Source organism: Nymphaea colorata, chromosome 6 (genome assembly GCF_008831285.2).
Source record: "Nymphaea colorata isolate Beijing-Zhang1983 chromosome 6, ASM883128v2, whole genome shotgun sequence".
NCBI classification, from domain to species: Eukaryota; Viridiplantae; Streptophyta; class Magnoliopsida; order Nymphaeales; family Nymphaeaceae; genus Nymphaea; species Nymphaea colorata.
In genome coordinates this window covers 1,774,451-1,794,981 of record NC_045143.1, presented here as the reverse complement: position 1 = coordinate 1,794,981, position 20,531 = coordinate 1,774,451, and the positions used below count along the sequence as shown (strand labels likewise).

General features: G+C 40.3%; 1 protein-coding gene across 1 annotated transcript; it reads left to right on the top strand.

Moving 5' to 3' along the window:
• The first annotated feature begins 8,150 nt into the window (after window positions 1–8,150).
• LOC116256076 (EIN3-binding F-box protein 2-like) lies at window positions 8,151–12,206 on the top strand. Its single transcript, XM_031632233.2, has 2 exons — window positions 8,151–8,608; window positions 9,390–12,206. Exons 1-2 carry the CDS (start codon window positions 8,584–8,586, stop codon window positions 11,399–11,401), a joined length of 2,037 nt encoding a protein of 678 aa, XP_031488093.1. The 5' UTR covers window positions 8,151–8,583; the 3' UTR covers window positions 11,402–12,206.
• Window positions 12,207–20,531: the final 8,325 nt, after the last annotated feature.

Sequence of the window (20,531 nt, the reverse complement as noted above, 5' to 3'; positions counted from 1 at the left end):
TCGCACTTAAATTTTTTGAGATGTGCGGCACTCGCACCCGCACTGGCACCCCTCGTCTTGGTGACATAGGTTGTGATTCTTTAGCATATGGCTGTTACTCATATATCAAGTAGTTACAGTTTCAACTTTAAAGTTTAAAGTCTTCCAACTTTCACTTGATGTCGCTCTTGTCATTTTCTTGTACCATGAACCCTTTGAGGCTTGCAAGGAGAGATCACCGGAACTGGGGAAATTTACCTTTTTCTGTAGCCTGTGATTCTTTTTAGTTTTAAATAACTAGTGTTTGGGAAAGTTTACGTGTGATTCTTTCACTCTTGGAATCACAAGAACTTGTGAAAATTTGAAGGTGACAATGCAAATGACAGTGTGCTTATCACCAAAGAATCACCAAGCTTGTTAATATAATACGGTAAACTTACAAAAAAGGGTTTATTGTCTGGTTACCAAAATCACACCAATGTAAGACGGTAATGGTTCAATGTCAGCATTTTCCTGTGTTACCTACCAAACTCTGTAAGAACCAGTAGAAGTTTATGCATCTAAATTAAGTGCAGAAACTGTTGTTCTAAATTTTCCGACTACTCTTCCTTGTACATACTCATTTTTTGTCAATATGATGATGGGAGCGTCTCCCAGTTGATCCTTTATTGGAAATGTCCCAACTACCAATAGTTACTATAACTTGTGACGTGTAAATACAAACGAAAGAGGATTTCATCTTCCTTGTTAGATGCATAATACAGGTGCTAGGGGTACATGACATAATGCCTAACTAGTAACTACCTCCTGAAAACCACCATTCCAACCAATCACCATTAAAGATAATTTGGCTATAACCTCACCCAATCCATAAACTCCAGATACCATCTGCCAATTCCCAAGCAGAGCTAATCTTTCATGTTGAATTCCAAGTGAGAGAATAAGGTGATGCGCAGTAACCTCTACATTTTTATCAATCGGAGGCATCTCGATGCGCAGCAGGTGATGGGAGAATTTTTGGGTTTTGCATGCATCACCAGAACAATAGGGGTAGCAGGCGTAACTAATGTCGTTCATCTTAGTGTTTCCAAGTACTCTGCGTTGACGGCTGATCGGGTAGCCGTGCTAGCAACTCAGAATCTCTTAAGATTTTCCCAGTAGCAACTTTGAATCTCTTACTTATTCCCCGTACTCTGCAACTTTTCAACTTTGGATCTCTCGTATTATCTGGTACACCTCAGGATCTTAGATTTTCTCAATAGCAGCTTCGAATCTCTTACTTGTTCCCGGTACTTTTCTTTGCAACTTCATCAGATCTCTTAGATTTATCTGGTACCAACTTTGGATCTCTTAGATTTTCTTTGTACCAACTTTGGATCTCTTAGATTCTTTTAGTAGCAACTTTGGATCTCTTGAGATTTTTCTATTGCACGGAAACTTGACAACCAAACAAAGATCTAAGCCGCAAGGGAAGCCTTTCTTTATTAATATAAAGGATGCACTTAGTCTTGGGTACAGCCCCCATCTTGACATTGAGATTAGGCGATATTGAGAATCTCAAAGATTTGTTTCGGCTCTCGTAAAATAATGCAATTCCAAGAACAAAGATGCGAGGGATTGAGCGTCCGAGTAGCTGCTCGCTTCTTCAGCTTTCTCTACATGGGAGTGGGCGTCGACGAGTCCACGTTCAACTGGTCAATGATCCATCTTTCCATCTCCTTACTCAAGCTAAAGCTGGTTTAATCTATTAGGGTTGGAGAGGACTGTAGGGAATTATTGATGCTACTGTATAAAGATTCAAAGAACAGCTTTCAATGGGGAAGGTAACGTTCAATTAATCCATGAATTTCAGTAAGCAATTTATTGAGGACTACCCATTGGTTCTTAATTTGTTCCACTTCCTATTGAGTCGCCTAATTTGTATACCGAGTCTGATTAGAATTTGCATCCAATTTTCTTTTGTTGGATCTAATTAAATAAATTGTATACCGAGTGTGATTAGAATTTGCATCCAATTTTCTTTTGTTGGATCTAATTAAATAAATTGAGTTTCGGGTTGGTAGTTGGATCTTTCTGGCCCGTTGACATTTTTGCACTTATGCCCTAAGTAACACCAACTATAAATTAATGCATTTGAAGCTCACATTGCTAATGATGATACAGGGTAGGGATGTAATTGGATTAGATTCGGACTGAATATTTGACGAAAATGCTTAAAAAAGAAAGATATGGAAAAACGTCAATATTCAATTAGAAAATAAGATGTAATTCAGATTTTAGAGAGAACCTTTGATTGGATTCAGATTCAGATTCAGTTTTAAATAAATATTTGATTGGATTCTAATTAAGTTTTGATTTCAAATAAATATCCTATATCCAATATCCATGCATTTTGAAAGTTAGTCCTTAACATATCATAATGTCATTTGGATTTAATCAAATTCAAATATGGTATTTATCATTCCTATTCGAATCTGATTATGTAAACATCTAATTGGCCAAATGTGGTAAAAGTTATATATGATTTGAATCCAACCCATTGACATCATAAAACTTGGTAAGCATTGGCAGTATCTAGCGAGTTTGAAATGGTGCGCGGCAGTTGTGTACCGGTCCACATTGGCCCATGCAATCCTATTTGCCATTTTTATTTAAAAATAATTACCAAATACTTTAAAGCATATACTTAAACATTATTTTACAATATGTGTGGTCTACAGCCAAGACATGCATGCATACGGGCTGATACGAGATAATATTGGATTCTGATATGTGATAATATTGGATCATAAGGAGATGAGCATATCCTTTCTGCATGACATGTGTTTCTCTAGCTCACTTTCAACGAACTTTGAGCCCACTTTCAATAATAGGTGTCATGCCCTTAAGGTCTCATGTAACCAACTTCGCAATCGCAAGGATTGAAGTTTTATGAATCAACGAAAGGCCATGGCAGGGCCACATGGGACACTATCGTTTTTGGCGTGGCCAGAAAAGCACAGAGAAAATGCCAATGTGGGTGCAAACTGGTCGGTGATGAAGACGACTGGAGTCGCACTCAGTATTCCCATCTCTCGATCGAGACTGAAACACTGATGCTCCTCTCGAAGAGGAAGCAGGGACGGGGGCGGGGCCCAATGCATGCATAGCCCCCACCCAAAAGATGGGCGTCATCAATGATCAAGTACGTAATAGCTGGAGCATGAGATGATCAGGTAGTGCATGTGAAGGAAGTCGCCGGCGTGTGTTCCTTCTCAGCCACACCTTTCTTTTCTTTTTTCTTTCTTTCCATATCCTTCCGTCGCTTCCATGGTATCCGCCCTCTTCCGGTTCAATCAGAAAAAGAAAAGTGTCTGTCGTGTTTGGAAGAATATGCAATGAACCTCCATCATCGCTTGGTTTTTTCTACCAAAACACAGGAGAGAGAGAGAGAGAGAGATTTGATTCATTGTGCATGTATTGGATCTCTTTTCCTTTTGATATCGGAAGTGCGGGGAGAAATACACGTACATGGGCTCGTGGCTGGGGCGCTGAATAATTCAACTGAGTTGTTATTCGAGTGCTGGCAGCATTAGAGAATTGAGATGGGGAGAAGGTAAGAGAGAGGTGGGTCGTTTCAGTTTGTACGTGAATGTGATGAGAGGGTGACGAGTGATGAGTTGGGAGTTCAGTGTATCGAGCGAATGCGTCCACGCCTCTCTCTCCGCCTTTCCATGTAGAGGAACAGTCAAATATTTTCTGCTATACTTGCGGCAGAGCAGGCACTATAAGCCAACAAAAGCGGCTGGGCTTCACAAAAGTGCGCCAAGATCTTCAAGATTTGAAGGTTGAAATCATGATCTTGGATTAGAACACCTTCGATCGACTGTATAGTTTTGTTTACAGAAACATTATTGAATAAAACAAATTTCATGCCTAGCTAGATGTCTGTAATCTCTTATAAACCGAACACTTGGTGGATTGTATAGCACGGAAACTTTGATGGTCAAGAATGAAGCTCTCTCTCTCTTTTTGGCAAACTACGATTAGAACGTATACTTTATGATAAATAATGATAAATACACTTGTACTTTGAGATTAATACTTAAGTTAAAGTAATCTTGTAGTATGTCATTCAGAGTTTCTAAAATATAACTAATCAAGCATCAAAAGTTTGGCCAGCAACGGCGATGATTAATTTATTCATGTACATTGACTCGGATTTCAACCCCTTATAAGGTTTTGAACTTTTTATATTAGGAAAAAAAGAAAGAACCGGTTGCAGTTCATGAACAGGGAACTGCTTTAGAAATGGTCCAAAGAAGCATGCAGTTGGACTAAACTTTAGAAGCATGCGATCGAATAAAATAAATCATATTAAACAGGATCCGTTCTTTTGTACGCCAAGCTTTTGTACAAGAGAGACAGAGAGAGAGAGATTAAAAAATAATACAAGTGGGACAAGAATTGACCATAACTCTAACAAGCACCTAAAGCAGATGCTTTTACAGCTACACATGCATGCACCGGAAGATCCACAGAGAAAAGGAGTAAAAGAGCAATATGTTAATGTGACTAGCTAGCTTCCAGAGTAAATCAACGCCATGATGGAGGAAGACAGAACAACTCTTTTTGGAAAAGGAACAACACGTTTCGTAGTTCAAGCCGTGGACGCAGAAAAAGAGAGAGAGAGAGAGAGATAGTGGACATATTTCATTATGACAGCCCAAGTTGGGCTTCGGGGAGATGACAGTTTCAGAGGATCGCAAGGTGAAAAGTACAAGAGTGAAACGTGAGCTCGAGAAAGCGATGAAGTGCATAATTAAATCCAACTTGGGCGAATGATCAGTAGATCGAGAAGATTATTGAATTTCTTGTAATAGTAAAAAGGAAGGTGGGGAGAGAGCGCTCCTCTCCTATCCTACCAACAGATTATCAAGTACTCTGCGTCGTCGTCGGCAGCCAGGCCTCAAATAAACCGCGCGCTCTCAGTTCCCATCGCTTTCTCTTCTTCCTTTTCTTCTCTTACCTCCTCCTTCTTCTTCATTTTCTCTCGCCGCGTGATGTCATTAAAGCAATAAGCATGCATGCACCTGCCCACATCTCCTCGAGAAAAGCAAGCGAAGATATTCGTGAGTGGCCCCCCCTCCCTTGATCATCTCATTTTTGGAACTTTTAGAGAGAGAAAGAGAGAGGGGTCTAATTGGATATATATATATATATATATATATATATATATATATATATATGAGATCGATCGACTACTTTTTATGGTGAATTTTCACGAATTATGTGGTTACATGTTTTGTTTTAAAATGAACTTCTATAACTTATGAAAATTGACTTGCTGAAGAATCCAAATGCTTGACTGTGCATATTTCGCATTGCGCAGAAACTTCGAGTCTTTCCATGGCACCAGTTCGTTCCAGGACAGATTTTCTAGCAAAAAAAAAAAATTAAAGCATATTTCAACGTTTCGATAAAATAATGATAAATTATAATATATTTTATAAGGTGGCCCGTCTTCGACCCATATTTCTCTACCTCTCTCACATCAGTGGCGAGAGATAATTCTATTGCGCATTTTTCTTTGTCCGGCCGGCAGTGTTCTAAATATGTACACTGTGCACATACATGTGTATGTCCCGATATATATTTTTATAATGATACTGGTACAGTTGCATTAAATGCTTGGAACTGTTTAACATCTGTTTCTTAATCTTCACGCTATTGTGTTTCAATTCAAATTAAGTTTATACACATAGTGGCAGTACAAGCAAAATAGTGAATTAGATGATCTGAAACGTTCATTGAAGCGTCTATATATAATTGGACAGCTTAAGTTTAAAATATATATCTTGGGGGCTTTACCTTGGGCTGCTTAATATATAATAAAGTATCATTAACAAGACATGTGAGTGCAGCTCCATCATTTAATTTTAAGCTGAAAACAATGGCCTTTTCTTGGTTTTTCTGAACTTAATCAGCTTAATCCGTGGTCGAAAAGCCGGTCATATCTTGAATTTGAAATCAAGACTGAGTAGTACCGAGCAATTAAGTCTTGGTCTCTTGGAAGAAAATGCATGACCCACACTTCATCAATTCGAGAGCGGTGGTTGGCAGCCATTGCATCCAATGTAAATGAAATACTGGTGCTAAATAATTGCATCGTGTATTAATCGAGGTAGATCTTGAGATGATAATTACTCAATGTTACCGGCTGCGAATTGAACCATGGGTATCTACAAGTTTTACTGTGATTGGCTTGAGGAGAATTGCTAGCTGCAGTAGTTCATGTATTTAAAAGCAATCTTCTACCTTGAGTCTCCGCGTTTGAATTTTCAATGGACAAGAAATTGACCTTATCTCTTTGTAATAGAAAGCATGTCACTAAAACTATCACACTAACCACGAAATAAAACCTTGAGTTAACATATTCATGATCATGCATATAACTTAACCATGGTCCATGAATATGAGAAGAAGACAGTAACTAATTGAAGCCCCAAAAGGCCGGACGTTATTGTAGATGATGTGCACTGTGGACAATGCAAGTTGCAACCACATACATCCTTTAGACTGATACTGCATTAATAACCCCAAGCCTTTTTTTCCCTTTCTTCTACTCGTTACTCACCATGAGCAATGTTGTAAACATCGTCTCTATTTCGCATCAAAACCTGCAAATATATACCATATGTTTGGGGCCTTAAGCAGACAGTTTACAGATGTCATTAGCTTAAAGCTTTTACACTCAGGGTCAAGCTAGGGCCCCTCGAGTAAGAAGCAGATGCATGAACCATGAGCGCATTACAGGTCAATTTCTGAAGAGGTCTTTTCATATGAAAAAGGGTCGGTCCTTTTGTCTCTACTGTACAAACTGCAGAAGAATATTAATTCTTCACGGTTCCAAATACACCAACTTTTAGCAAATTTCATACATCAAGTGCATGTATCTGAACCAGATAAGGCTCAATGATGATAATGATGATGACATATGATCTAATGCACAAGAAGAGAATGTGAGCCCGTAAGCAAATGCTATTCAACCAATCCTGTAAGTTTGAATTAAACGATAAGGTGCTGGTGAAAGAGAGACTCAGTAAATTGCAAATTTAGGTTATTGAACAACTGAGTTTCTTGTGTTTTTCTCCTCTTCTATACTTCAATGATGATGGAGATTATCCACTTTAATGTGCAGAGATGTGATAAAAACTTCTCAAGCTAGAAACAATATATTCATCATCTGATTATGTGGCAAAGGTAAAGCCTCTAGGTAACCTCTCTTGTACTAGAAATGGAAGTGCTTACCTTCTTTGGCCTCACATGGAAGATGAATATACCTCTACCTAGTGCCTTTCTCTTCCTTTCATTTTGCGGATTAAAGGGTAGTTAATTAAAAGATCAAATGAATCAAAACAGAAGCAGCAGTTCTGCTAAATTCAAGTGAAACTTTGTGAATTTCGTTAAATACGCTGTCAGATCTCATGATCAAAGGGTATGAAAGAGAGGACATGAGGGAATAGGCAGAAGAACAAACTTGATCTTCGCATTAGGGATGAAAGATGATACTCAAAACGCTCTCACACTAAAAGTTAAGCCATGTTCAAATGGACTAACTTCCAGAATTCCAAGTCAACCCAAACGAAAGTTTGAAATGGAAGAGTTGGGAACCAACGCAAGCTTTGTCCAAAATACAATGTATAAGTACTCTTAAGATGTCAGCCGCACCGGCCGTTTAGTTAAGATCTAATATTATAAATTATGTATATATTTTATTTGCTAATCATCGTGGCTAGAATGGTCAGAACTCAACACGTACAAGATATTTTATGTATTCTACACAATGATAACGTATAAAACTTACATATCTCAACACTGAAAAGAATGATTGAAAGGTGCATTCCCCTAAAACCAAATTAAGATTCCAAAGACATTTACATATATTCAATTAAATAAAATTACTGGACCCCAAAGGAGAATGTGGCAGGATTAGAATTTTCTTTATGTGGCATTTGGTGGGACAGAGGAGTTGGTAGACTGAGCTGTTGAGTAATCTTATTTTCTACAAGGAAGAAAATTAAAGAAATATATGAAGAAGAAGGAAGAGAGTGTCTTTTAGCTAGGTGCGGAAAGGTTAGGCTTACTATGGAAAACGGTGCATTGAATAGAGAGAGAGAGAGAGAGAGAGAGAGAGAGAGAGAGAGAGGGTGGGGAATGGGGATAATAAAATCGTAAAAAGAGAAGGGGGAAAGGATCAAACAGGAAACGAGAAGAGGGGGGTGTACCGATCCGAACGTTGGTCTTTCTCCAAATCTTGTCTTCTCCTTCCTTTTAATTCCATTCAGGCGTCGGGGCTGGGCAAAGGGTGCAGAGGCCCCCTTCCCTCGGACCCAACTCCCGAACTCTCTCTCTCTCTCTCTCTCACACACACACACACTCTCTCTCTCTCTCGTATATGCACTCTGTGACTGGAGGGGCCTTGCTGGAAGAGGCGTTTGTGATCCTTTTGCTGCTTGTTTCTCTTGTTGGTGCTGTCCCTGAGAGGCTGGTGGCGGTGCTGGTGCTGGTGAGATTGTCGTTCTTGCTATTGTCAGGCTCTCCGAGGAGGTTGACGACGTCGATATGTCTATTCTCGTCAACCGTAGTGGTAAGGCTTATTTTCTTTCTTCCATCGGCGTCTTTCTTTACATTTGCTTTTCCTTTTTTTTTTGTGTATTTTTGGGTGTTTCTTTTAACAAGTTCCTTCGTTTGATTAAGCTTTCTTTGTGAATTTGGTTGGTAACTTTCGTTGTACATATTTTGAAGTTTATGGAAATTTGAAATCTTTTGGTTGTCTCTTTGTTTTCCTACGTTTTTTGTTTTGTACGGGGGGTGGGCAACTCTTCTGCCCTACTTCTTCTTTTTCCATTTCCCTTTGTCCACTCTAGTTTTTTCTTGCTCATTTATACTTTCTTGAATGTGGTTTGTGGGAGTTTGAATGTGTTTGTTCTTTTCTTTTTCCTTTCCTCTGCATTATACGATGGAGGTAACCCTTCTGGCCTTCTCCCTAGTGTTTTTTATCAAAGAAAAGCTTTTGGTTTGATGTTCTTTTGGGTGCTTTAAATTCCAAATGCAATGATCCTGTCAGTCGGATTTGGAACTCATTTTTCATTTACGGTCTTTAACAATTCAGCGAGCGAAGTTAGACTTCGTGTTAGAGAGTGCTGGATCTCATGTTACAGATATGGTTTATACGTGCATAGGCAGATTTATTTTCTTTGAATTTGATTTGTGTGGATTCATTGAGGTTATCGCTTTGTATGGGGTCTTCATTTTCCTTTCATGAAGATTAGGTCTTCCTTATTGGTTCTTCTGTTTCTGTTAACATTTTTCTGCTTTTTAGGACTATTTGGTCAAGGGATTTCATATTTGTTTTTGTTTTACCACAGGAGATGAGGATCTCTGCCAAGGTGGGCACTTCACCTCGAACTTCATTCTTTCCCCATCACCTAGCGTTGATGTGGACGGCCCACCGCGGAAGCGCTCTAGGATTAGCGACCCCCTCATCCTCAGAAACCAAGAACAGCATCTGCAAAAGGCTGTTCCTTCAATAGAAATCCTCCCGGACGAGTGCCTATTTGAGATCTTGAGAAGGGTGTCCTGCATCCGTGACCGGAGCGCTTGTGCTTGTGTCTCCAAGCGATGGCTCCTGCTGCAGAGCAGCATCCGCAGGTCTGAGATTGTTTCACGACCCAACAATTGTAATTTCGTTAATGTCTCAAAGATGGCCCCTGCAACCAATACATCTAGAGGGTTCCGACACGCTGACTCTGGTGCCATGGATGTCGATGATGAGAAGGTGACAGCTCCATCTGTAGAGGCTGATGATGGTGATTCGGAGGAAGGAATTGGGAGAGATGATGGATACCTTACACGCTTTTTGCAAGGCAAGAAATCCACGGATGTTAGACTTGCTGCTATTTCCATTGGCACTGTGAAGCTTGGCGGCCTGGGTAAACTTCTAATACGAGGAACCGATGCAACTCGTGGTGTTACTGATGTTGGTCTCTCTGCCATTGCTCGTGGATGCCCTTCACTTAAGGTTCTCTCCATCTGGGACGTTCCCTCCATTAGTGATGCGTCACTGTGTGAGATTGCTCAAGGTTGTCACCAATTGGAGAAGCTTGATCTCTCTCATTGCCCAATGATCACGGACAGGGGATTGGTTGCCATTGCAGAAAACTGTCCAAATTTGTCATCTCTAACCTTGGAATCTTGCCCGCGTGTCAGAAATGAAGGCCTGCAAGCTATTGGGCGATCGTGCTCAAACCTGCAGTCAGTTAATATCAATGACTGCCCGCTTGTTGGTGATCAAGGTGTGGCTAGTCTGGTTGCCTGTGCTGCCGGCCTCGTGAAGATCAGGCTTCAGGCCCTGAATATTTCTGATCTGTCACTTGCGGTGATTGGTCATTATGCTAAATCAGTGACTGAATTGTCATTCATGGGCCTTCAGTATGTAGGTGAGCGTGGGTTCTGGGCTCTTGGCAATGCACGCGGCCTGAAGAAGCTCAAGTCCCTTGCTGTGTCATTCTGCAAGGGGATGACAGACTCAGGTCTTGAAGCCATCGGTTTGGGCTGCCCAGTTCTGAAACATTTGTGTCTCAGGAGGTGCTTCTTCATCTCCGACAATGGGCTGTGTGTGTTTGCTAGAGCTGCAGGAACACTGGAGAGCTTGCAGCTAGAAGAGTGCAACCAGATCACTCAGACAGGGATCTTGAGTTCTCTCTCTGACTGCAAGGCCAAACTTAAGACACTCAGTCTGGTTAAATGCATGGGGATAAAGGATCAGAACGGCTGCTTGGTTCCCCTGCCTGTTTGCAATTCAGTTCGTTCATTGACCATTCGGGATTGTCCTTGTTTCGGAAGCCAAGGCCTGGCTGTTGTTGGGAAGGTTTGCCCTCAGTTGCAGCATGTTGATTTCAGTGGACTCACTGGCATTACAGATTCTGGTGTTCTGTCTCTGATGGAGAACTGCAGAGCTGGTCTGGTGAAGGTTAATTTGAGTGGGTGCATAAACCTCACTGATGATGCCATTACCCATTTGACAACGCTTCATGGTGGTAGCCTCCAGCTTCTGAACCTTGGTGGTTGCAGGAGGCTGAGTGATGAGAGCCTGAAGGTTATATTGGCCAATTGCCCATCACTACAGGACCTGGACATGTCAAAGTGCTCAATCACTGATCATGGGATTGTTTCCCTACCCTCATGTGGAGGAGGGTTGCCTGATCTGCAGGTCCTTTCACTCTCAGGCTGCTCACAGGTGTCAGACAAGAGCGTACCCATCTTGAGAAAACTGAGTAGTTCTCTGGTTGGCCTGAACCTTCAGCGCTGTAACTTGATCAGCAACAAGGCAGTTGGGTGGCTTGGGGAGAGAATGTGGAGGTGTGACATCCTCTCTTGATACGTTGGGAATGGAGTGAAAGCAAGGGCGGTTGAAGAAACATGCTGGTTTCAGGAACTTCTCAGATGGATTATAACTTATTAAGGGAGATTTTCTACGTGTGACCACTCAGCATTCTGTGTTTGTTCTCCTTTTTGGACTCATTTGTTTGGTATTCTGAATGGGTCTTCTACAATGAAGTAAGGAGTAGTGGGGAGTGATGGTGGATGGAAGGAAACCTGGTTGTGTCGCTAATGTTCCCCGTTCTCTTTATTTTTTCAGGTTCTTCCTTCCCTATTCTAGGGAAGGCAGCCTGTTCAGCCTAAGTACCCACTTTGGCTGCTTGCTTAGTGCTTCTTCAGAAGAGTCACTATCGTTTTTTCTAGGATTGGGTTTTTCCGTTGTGGTTGCTCTCTGGGTGGTCCTGGTGTTTGGCCATGCCTTCTGTTGGGTCATGGTGATTTGTACTTTCCAGTGTCCATGTTAGCGAGTGTTTGTCTTTCTTGGTTTCTACAGACTAGTTTCTTGTCTAAATGGGGTTTTCAGGTGGCTGGTGACATCTGTGCTGATAGTGGCTCCGAGTACGTCCTTTAGTGCTTTCTGTGGGGGTGTGCAGCTTGTTTGGTGACTGGGTTCTCTCTTCTGTGAGTGGCTTTGGTGTTGGCAGATATCTGAATGCGTCTGCCATGACAACACGTAGTGTTGGCTTCGTTTTTTCCATCCAGGCCAAAACTTTAGATTCCCAGTTTCCTGTTGTAACGAGTTGTACCCTATGGATGACATTAATTGTGAGTTTTATCATATAATTATATAAGCTTTCTCTCTCTCTGTCTCTCACTCTCCTCTCTGTCTCTCTCTCTCCTCTCTGTCTCTGTGTGGGCGCAGGCACCCGTAAACTCAGATGCCTTGCTGCAATCGACACAATTAAGATAATACCTAATCTGAGCAAGGTGGTAGAAGGATTTCACTGAAATTCACTTTCCTTTTGCTTCTTTTTTTTTATTCAATCCATTTTGAACTCACTGTCCTTTTGCTTCTCTTTTTCATTCAATCTATTTTCTACTTCACCCTGAGGGGTCGGCCGGTGAAAGTCCGGTTCTCAATTTGTTGTTTGTGGGTGTTGTTCTTTTAAACTGCGACTTCCCACCTAAGTCTCAAAACAGCTGTAAACCTTGGAGATGGGGAAGACAGGAGGGGCTTAGGCCTCTCGGTTTCAGGCTAGTAGGTATATGGAACTCGAGCTTTTCTTTCTTTTTGCTCAATGTTCTGTTGAAATAGTAAGACTGCTGTTACTTTCTAGTACTCCATTCTCCTTGTGCTTCTGTTCTGCATCACTGATGCATTGTGACAGAAGGATGTAGAGATCTCCATAAAAGCAGTGAAAATTCATTCTGATGTTTATATATAAAAAGTTCCTTAACAAAGTTGGGAAACAATTGCGGATGATGGTTCAGGTTCTCATTGTCAGGCATCGATGAATTCCTCCTAAGGAAATGAAAAGTAAAATAAATAGTATAATAAAAGAAAGAGGGAAGCATGCTAAAAAATACGAGGATGCAACAAAATCACCAGTCATGACCCATCAAAATATAAGGATGCAACAAAATCACCAGTCATGACCCATCAACACTTCCAAAAGAATGAAGTATGGACCTTCTTTTATAGAATGAGAGAGAGACTGAAGTATGGACCTACTCTGTTCAAGCAAAAGTAAGTAGCATACATACATATGCAAAATGTATGAGAATATGCTGAAACCTTTAGCTCGTCAAACTTTACCAAATCCATTTTTACCAAGCGATTTTGCTTTCCATCCGCCACACTCTTGCATGGTCGGCGACTACCTAGCCGTCTGGATCAGGATTTCGTACTTCATCAGCGTGACGAAGCCCTATGCGTGAGAGACTAGCTGCTGGTGAACTGCCCACCGCGCGACGTCGACCACCATGGACAAGTACGTCACAAGTCGAAACCGATCGTGACCTTAGCTGCTCGGTTCAAAACCAGACCTTCGAGAAAGCTAGTCATAAATGAAAAAAGGAAAGGTTGGTTGAGGCTGCTGAGTAATGACAGAAAAAGCGAGTCTTAATTAGTCGGAAATGGAGGACGACGAAAGCACCAGACGGGGAAGAAGAGCGAGAGAAATTTGTGCTCCGCATTTTCCCGCGGACCACCAAACGTCCCTTTTCCACACTGCTGCTGCCGCGCAAAGAAAGTGATCGCGTCTCTTGGGGAGATGGGCAGCTAACCTAACTACAGCGTCGCTGCCCATCTCCGACACTTCGGCATATGTTGGGGCAGACAGTGAAGTCTGCTTTGGAAAAGGCACAGTTTACATCAATCAGTAGCAGGCACCCTCTCTATGGCTTTTCCGTTGCTTGGAGAGCCGATCTTGTAGCGACCTCCTTGTGGTTAAGAAACCATCTTAGCCACTTTCCCTTTGCATCTTACTTGCCAAGTTCAAAAGATCTACAAAATGGAATACATCCCTTGAAAAGCTTGCTCGAAGTCGAAACCGAAACGCAGGTAACAGGCAAGGATGATTTTGAAAATGTCCATATCATCAAAAACTCTCTTAAACATTAATAATTTCGGCAGTATCTCAAGCATTTATTAAGCTTTCAGAGAGATTTCATTGTTCAGGGTATTAATATGGGTAGGCAGATTCTTTATTTTTCTTAAGTTAATGACCAACTTGTGTTACTTGAAGTGCCCCGACATCCAATAACAAAAAGATTAATACAACAAATGGTAAATGACCAAGTCAATCTTGAAAATCTGTGTTTAAACAATGGAACATTATTTCAAAACCGCTTTTACTTAGGAATTTTTGCAATAAACTGCTGCAAGAACCTTCATCACATTGGCACAAATAGAATAGAAGCTCTGAAAGACCAAGAATTGGTTCCACATCTCAAAAACCACTTTCTAGTGACACGAAAAAATCGGCAAAAAAGAGGAGAAAGACGTCAGTAAAAGTTTTTTGACACTATTTCTCATGCGAAGCAAAGAATCATAAGGATATGTCACTAATGCGCACACGTTAGTAAAGACTGGCTATTATTCAACCTATCTTTGTGTCAGAAAAATGTCAACAAGTTCTCAAAAGAAGAAATGATATCTCACCCATAGGAAACAGATGATGAAGACAAATATGTAGCTGATGTAAAAAAAAAAAAAAAAAAAAAAAAAGACAAATATTCAATCAGAGATTGACAGGAACATGATCCAACTTATGCATAATTGGATTCCAGACTCAGATTTGGATTTGACTACCGGAAGCGCATAAAGTCCCACACCATAATTCAAATATGTATGAGTACCCCTTGGAATATTCAAATAGATCGTAAAATTTGGACTTCTATAAAAACTTTGACAAGAAATATAATCTCTTATACACCATCGGACTTCTGTAATTGGACTGGCTCAAATCGATCTCTTACCTTGCCATGTATCCATCCTTTCATATTATAATATGAACTTCTAAACAGAACCAACATACTTTCTACATACACACATTTCTAACTCATTTAAGTGGGGCAGACCCGCACTAGATTCAGCCCTAAAACATGAAAATAGAAGTTCAGTAAAATGTTTTTTCACAAAAGTTGCAAATATATAAGAGTTCAAAATTTTATGAATGCTCATTACAGAATTTGAAATGTTTTCAATCCTATTATGAAAATTTGAGGGAAAATGTTATGAAGTTAAAAATAGCAAAAATGTTAGGAAGAGCCCATGATAAAATGCAAAAAAATAGGAAAACTTATCCAAATATTCGGCAAAAGAAAAAGAGAGCATCGCAATTTATTTTAAAAAAATCTCTGTGAAGCAAATTTCATCAAAAAACAGAAAATGCTATTAAAATTTCTGATAAAAATCTATAATAAGTTTGATAAAATTTTCTCACAAGCTGAAAAGATGTAGTAATTCAAAATTTCATGAATAACCACTAGTGATAAAGATTAAAAATAAAATAAAATAAAAAATCTTGGTTTGGAAATAATGAAACTTTGAGATAAAGAAATTTTAATAAAGTTCAAAAAATTATAAAAATTTCTGATATTTAATCACACTCAAAATAAACTGTAAAAAGATTAGTACAGTTTTGCAACTATTTTGCCATATGGGGATGCTCCCATTGGACCCAGACTGGCACCGCATTTGAGTAGGGCTTTTTTCATTGCTTGGAGTACAACCCCACACATCTAGTGCCCCTAATCCACACTATACAACCACATTTTTTATTATCTTAATGTCTTTATACTTGGCCTGTTCACGGAGCTCAAAACTACAAAAAAAAGTGGCATATGTAATGAAGGATTTATAAGTTTCTGGTTTCAAAAATGAATGGCTGAAGCAAGAGAGGCACTAATATGTAAATATGCAAATAGGGTTATGGGATACTAACTACTACGTGCATCTAAGAAATAATGTGTGTAGGCCAAGCCCTCGAGCATCTAATTGGATTGGATTCTAATTGGATTGGAGCTCAAACCTGATCGCTTTTTTATATGGATATGGAGTCATGGATCGGGGTAGTACAACTCAGATCCAGTACATGCCAACGAAGAAAAGTGAATTGATCCAGACGATTTGTGCATGGGAATTGAATGCTGGGGAGCTCCTCAAAGCTGCCAGGTTGCTCAAACAGGCAGTTCCTTCCCAATGGAAAAGACGTGCATGTGTAAAGAAAAGGCTGCAGAGTAAGCCCACTTTTACAGATCAACAATTTTGCAAACAGACAAACGATCATAAAACCCGCCGCTTTACGTAAAGCCCAGCTTTCTGTTTCACTGTTCTGCTTATCATATTTAAATAACTTTTTATGTCTGCAGAAGAAGGACCATCGTTTTACTTTTGAACTATATATATATATATATATAATTAGCCTTTATTTAAGATCTGAACAATGGAAAAGAGTAGATAAATAAGAGTTTTCAAAACTATCGTTTGAGTCTTAAAAAACCTACTGATCAATACTTAGATGTGGTCTTCTGAACCACATTTAGGATTTTCTGACAGGAAAATCTAGGTTTCAACTCATGAAATTTATTTCTGCACTAAACTGATATTATTTTCGTAAAAGGATATTTGCAGGTATGATGAATTCATATCTTATCCATTCCGATGTAGTAAAGGATACTGCCCACACATTAGAACAGAAGAGTTTGAATTTGAAAAAGTTTGAACAGGGAAGAACAAAATTGAAAAACAGCTAAAATCTTTTATTCTCTAAAGAGAGAGAGAGAGAGAGAGACTGTATGAAGTTCAAGTCGATCCACCAAATCCAAGTCTAGATCAGTAGGTAAGAGCTGTTGTTGGGTCTCTTCTGAACATATTGACAAAGACAGCCCAACATGCTCGATCTAGAAGGTCCAATCCTCCATGCTTGAAGTTCTCTTTCGCCAGCAGAGTTGCAACTCACAGTAAACTGCTTGTTTGTAGAGCAATAAGCCAATGACTGATGACGCACTTTCCTTGTGGCTAAATCAACCGGAGCAGTGACTGAGGCCGCTTTATATAATTCCATGACTTGACCTGTGCTGAACGCTCTTCAAGGCCCCGTTATGGTGTATGATTCCAATGTGGATGGGAGAGATGTGCACACTGTTGATTGACATAACAGCGTCGGTTCGGTGTCTGCTCCTCTTGTTTACCAGTCATTCGCCATTGCATTGCCTTTAATTAAAGACCAAATAAAATACAAGAACAAATCATCTGACCCGTGCTTCAGGAAAGATAAACACCGAGTCCAACGAGAGAGAGGCACTGTTGACTCTGTAACGGAATAGGTACGACTACCATTTGCATGGTTCTTCTTTATAAAGTGTTCTTGAACACACTAAATAATCTCATGGGTCACTACTGAATGACTCAAACTTCTTGCATAGCTGATATTTTTGTTATCTTTTTATCCGTATAAGATCTGACTGATACGATGTAACTTGGATCAAATAATTACGCCTTAACTGATTACCACACAATTAGTTCACTGAATTACGTACAAAAACAAGTCGAGTCTGAACTCCAAGCTTCCTGCTGCCAATCCTGAAACTTTCGATTGTTAAGCATCCAATCCGATCTATAAATGCTCACATACTGTTTATTTGAAAAAAAAAAGCCTGTAATTCGGGCATGTACACAACTATTACAAAGAGAACCTCAAAAGTTATGACAGTGATGATGTTTTAAACGAATCGACAAGATGGTAGCATGGTGGTGCTATTTTTTTTATTAAAAAAGCTACATCAAAATCATAAAGCAATGTTGTGGTGCAATTTCCAACACTATATCTCTTTTATACTCGAACTCGAGTTTCCTTTCTTCCTTTTTCCTTTAAACCAACGCTGCATGCATGGATCAAACTTTTCATCAGGAACGATAAGTGTCGCTGCAAATGCGCAGTCCGCTTTTAAGAGCAAGATGGATAGAAATTCCAGCAGTTGAGAAGCACAGTGCAACGAGTGTTTGTGTGTGCTATAAGCATGTTTCCCCTCGTGTTAGGAACCATCAACGAGATTCAAGAAATCCATTAACGCTCTCAGAGTTGTTTATATTGCAGACATTAACGCTCTGTTGGGACTCCTAAAAAGAATCGTGGGGTTCTGCAAAAGCCTCCATTGTTTTGCACAATGAGGCAGGGGGCAGTCGGTTGAGTGCTTAAAGAGGGGAGAACAGATCTTAAATGCTCAGGTTGACTCTCATGGAGAGCTTGGTCCATGGGGACTCTCAAGTCTCCTCTACATTAGACGCGTCAAATACGTCAAATTCTTTTAAAAAGTAGATTTGTTGTCCAGGCCCTTGATCCACCATGATGGACGGTGGATGTTGGAAATCATGGCTATTAATTATTTTCAGTATTAACCCGATCCCACCTAGGGGGCAGCATAGTCAATGCATACTAGTCACAAGGGATACTGTCCCAATTCTCAAAGGGGAGCGATTTGTCGTCTTCTCCGGCAACTGCCCACAGTTCTGTCTCATTTTCTTCCATCACTCATTTATTTAAACCCCCCAACTCTCTCTCCTTCTCTTTCTCTCTCTCTACCTCTGCTTTATCAGTAAATCTTTGCAGTGTACGATCTTCCTTTCCGCACCGTTTCTTCCTCGTCCCCTGGTATAAAGTTCAGAAGAACAGAAAATCAAGTTAAGAGAAGAAAAAAGGAATGAACCTGAAGATGTCTTCTTCCTCAGCACCTTACCTTACTTGGAAAGGCATCACAGTGGCGTTCCTTCTCTTGGCCCTCACTTTTCCTCCCACCAAATCAGGTAAAAATCCTCCACTGATGGAATACTAGGAATCTAGGACAATACATGACCTATCTATCTGTAATCTTTCTCCTGAAGTACTGACGGTTGTGCTTGTTAATTTTCTGGCTCAGATGGATCAACACCCAATGCATCCGGACCAAAGTTTGGAGAGAAGAAACCAGTGTTGGGTTCCAGGCCTCCTACATGCCTTAACAAGTGTTTTCGCTGCTGGCCGTGCAAGGCTACCTTGGTCATCACTCCTCGCCAGGCAAGACACTTCAAGACATCTCAAGCAGCTGATAGCGACTACTACCTCCTTATTTGGAAATGCAGATGTGGTAATAAGCTGTTCCATCCATGATAAGTTATTAGCTGTTGCTTCTGGTATCATGTAGAAAAAGTTTCTATAATAGAGTATACTCCATAATCTTTCTCTCTCGCTCTCTATCTAAACTGCCTGCAGAAGCTCGTGATATAAGATTGGCAGCACTTATAAACTGGGGACGTTTAGGTTTCTGTAAGTTTTGCGTCTGCATAAGCAAAGGAACCCAAGTGACCTTTCGTTATAAGCAACTCCTAAGCCCTAGCTAGCCATAGTGAGAGCTACTGAATCTTTAGCCAGATCTTACATCTTTGTTTTCTTCACAAATGGGTACTGCTGCTCAAAATGCATTCACATCTTTATGACGATCTGCTGAGAATTGCATTTTTAACACGGGTAGGAAAGAGCCCTTTCTCTTATATAGTAAACCCACGGTAGGCTGGGGACAGTTGCTCTATTTGAGATCACACTATGGGTGCCACTTTTTCTTGATTTGAGATGGCAATTCCAAGCTACCATGATAGTGGATAGATGGATTTTTTCCACCAAAACATCAACAACTTTGGGGCCCCCTTCCCTCCTGGGTTTTCTATTATATTTCCGCAGTACAACTTCTGAATCACTTAGCACACAACTTCTTTTTCAGTCATGCCCAGCATGCAGGTGATTTAATTAACCACAAGTCAGGTAGCTTATTGCATGCATCTGCATGAGATGAAGTACAGAAAAGATTAAGAATATGCGTCATACGCGTGTGCATGTGTGTCTTGCTAGTGTACAAACAGCGAGCCCCGATGAAGCTTTATATCCGTATGTTCTAGTGAATGAAGTGAAAGTGTTTCTGAATTAACGATTTTTGAACTTAACAGCATGAGTTTTTCTGCCCTTGTGATTTGACTTGTGGATGTATGGATCGAGTCAAGTCACACCATACGCCCCTAAAAGATCAGAGGCATCAACTTGGAGGCCTTTGAAAACCATCTTGATCAACCACCATTTTGGAAGTGATAGTGCAGCTTGAAAGTCCATGCAATTGAAAAGCACAGCCATACACACACACACACACACACACACACACAATGCAGAGGCTGGCATTTAGCACAGAAATAAGCAGAAAGTCAGCTAACATTAAACTGTATATCAATCAACTGAAACTGTTGGGTCAGAGGCGTTTCAAGTCAATTTGTTCATGCCCTTCTAGTTCTCTCCTTTTTTTCCTTTTTCTCATCACAATCAAGTTGACCCTTGAATGTTAAAAGGATTCAAAGATTTGTACTGTGCTATCATAAGTAACGCTCACTGAGAACTTCTTTTAGCTCATAAAAGGCCACCAGTATAATCAGTCGATATTTTGACTTATCTTTTTTTACTTCACAGCTTGATTACTTCCTCATGTACTTCTGCAGTAAAGAGCCTTTCAGAACCAAGTTCACTGCAACTATCATGCACACTGAGCGACCCCCTCTCAATTGAGTTACTGAGATGACAAACATTTTTGACAAAACTAGAGGGCATAAAATGGTAACAAGATGGCATATGCAAGTTTTAGCACAAGATTATTGGCTAGTCAGGAAA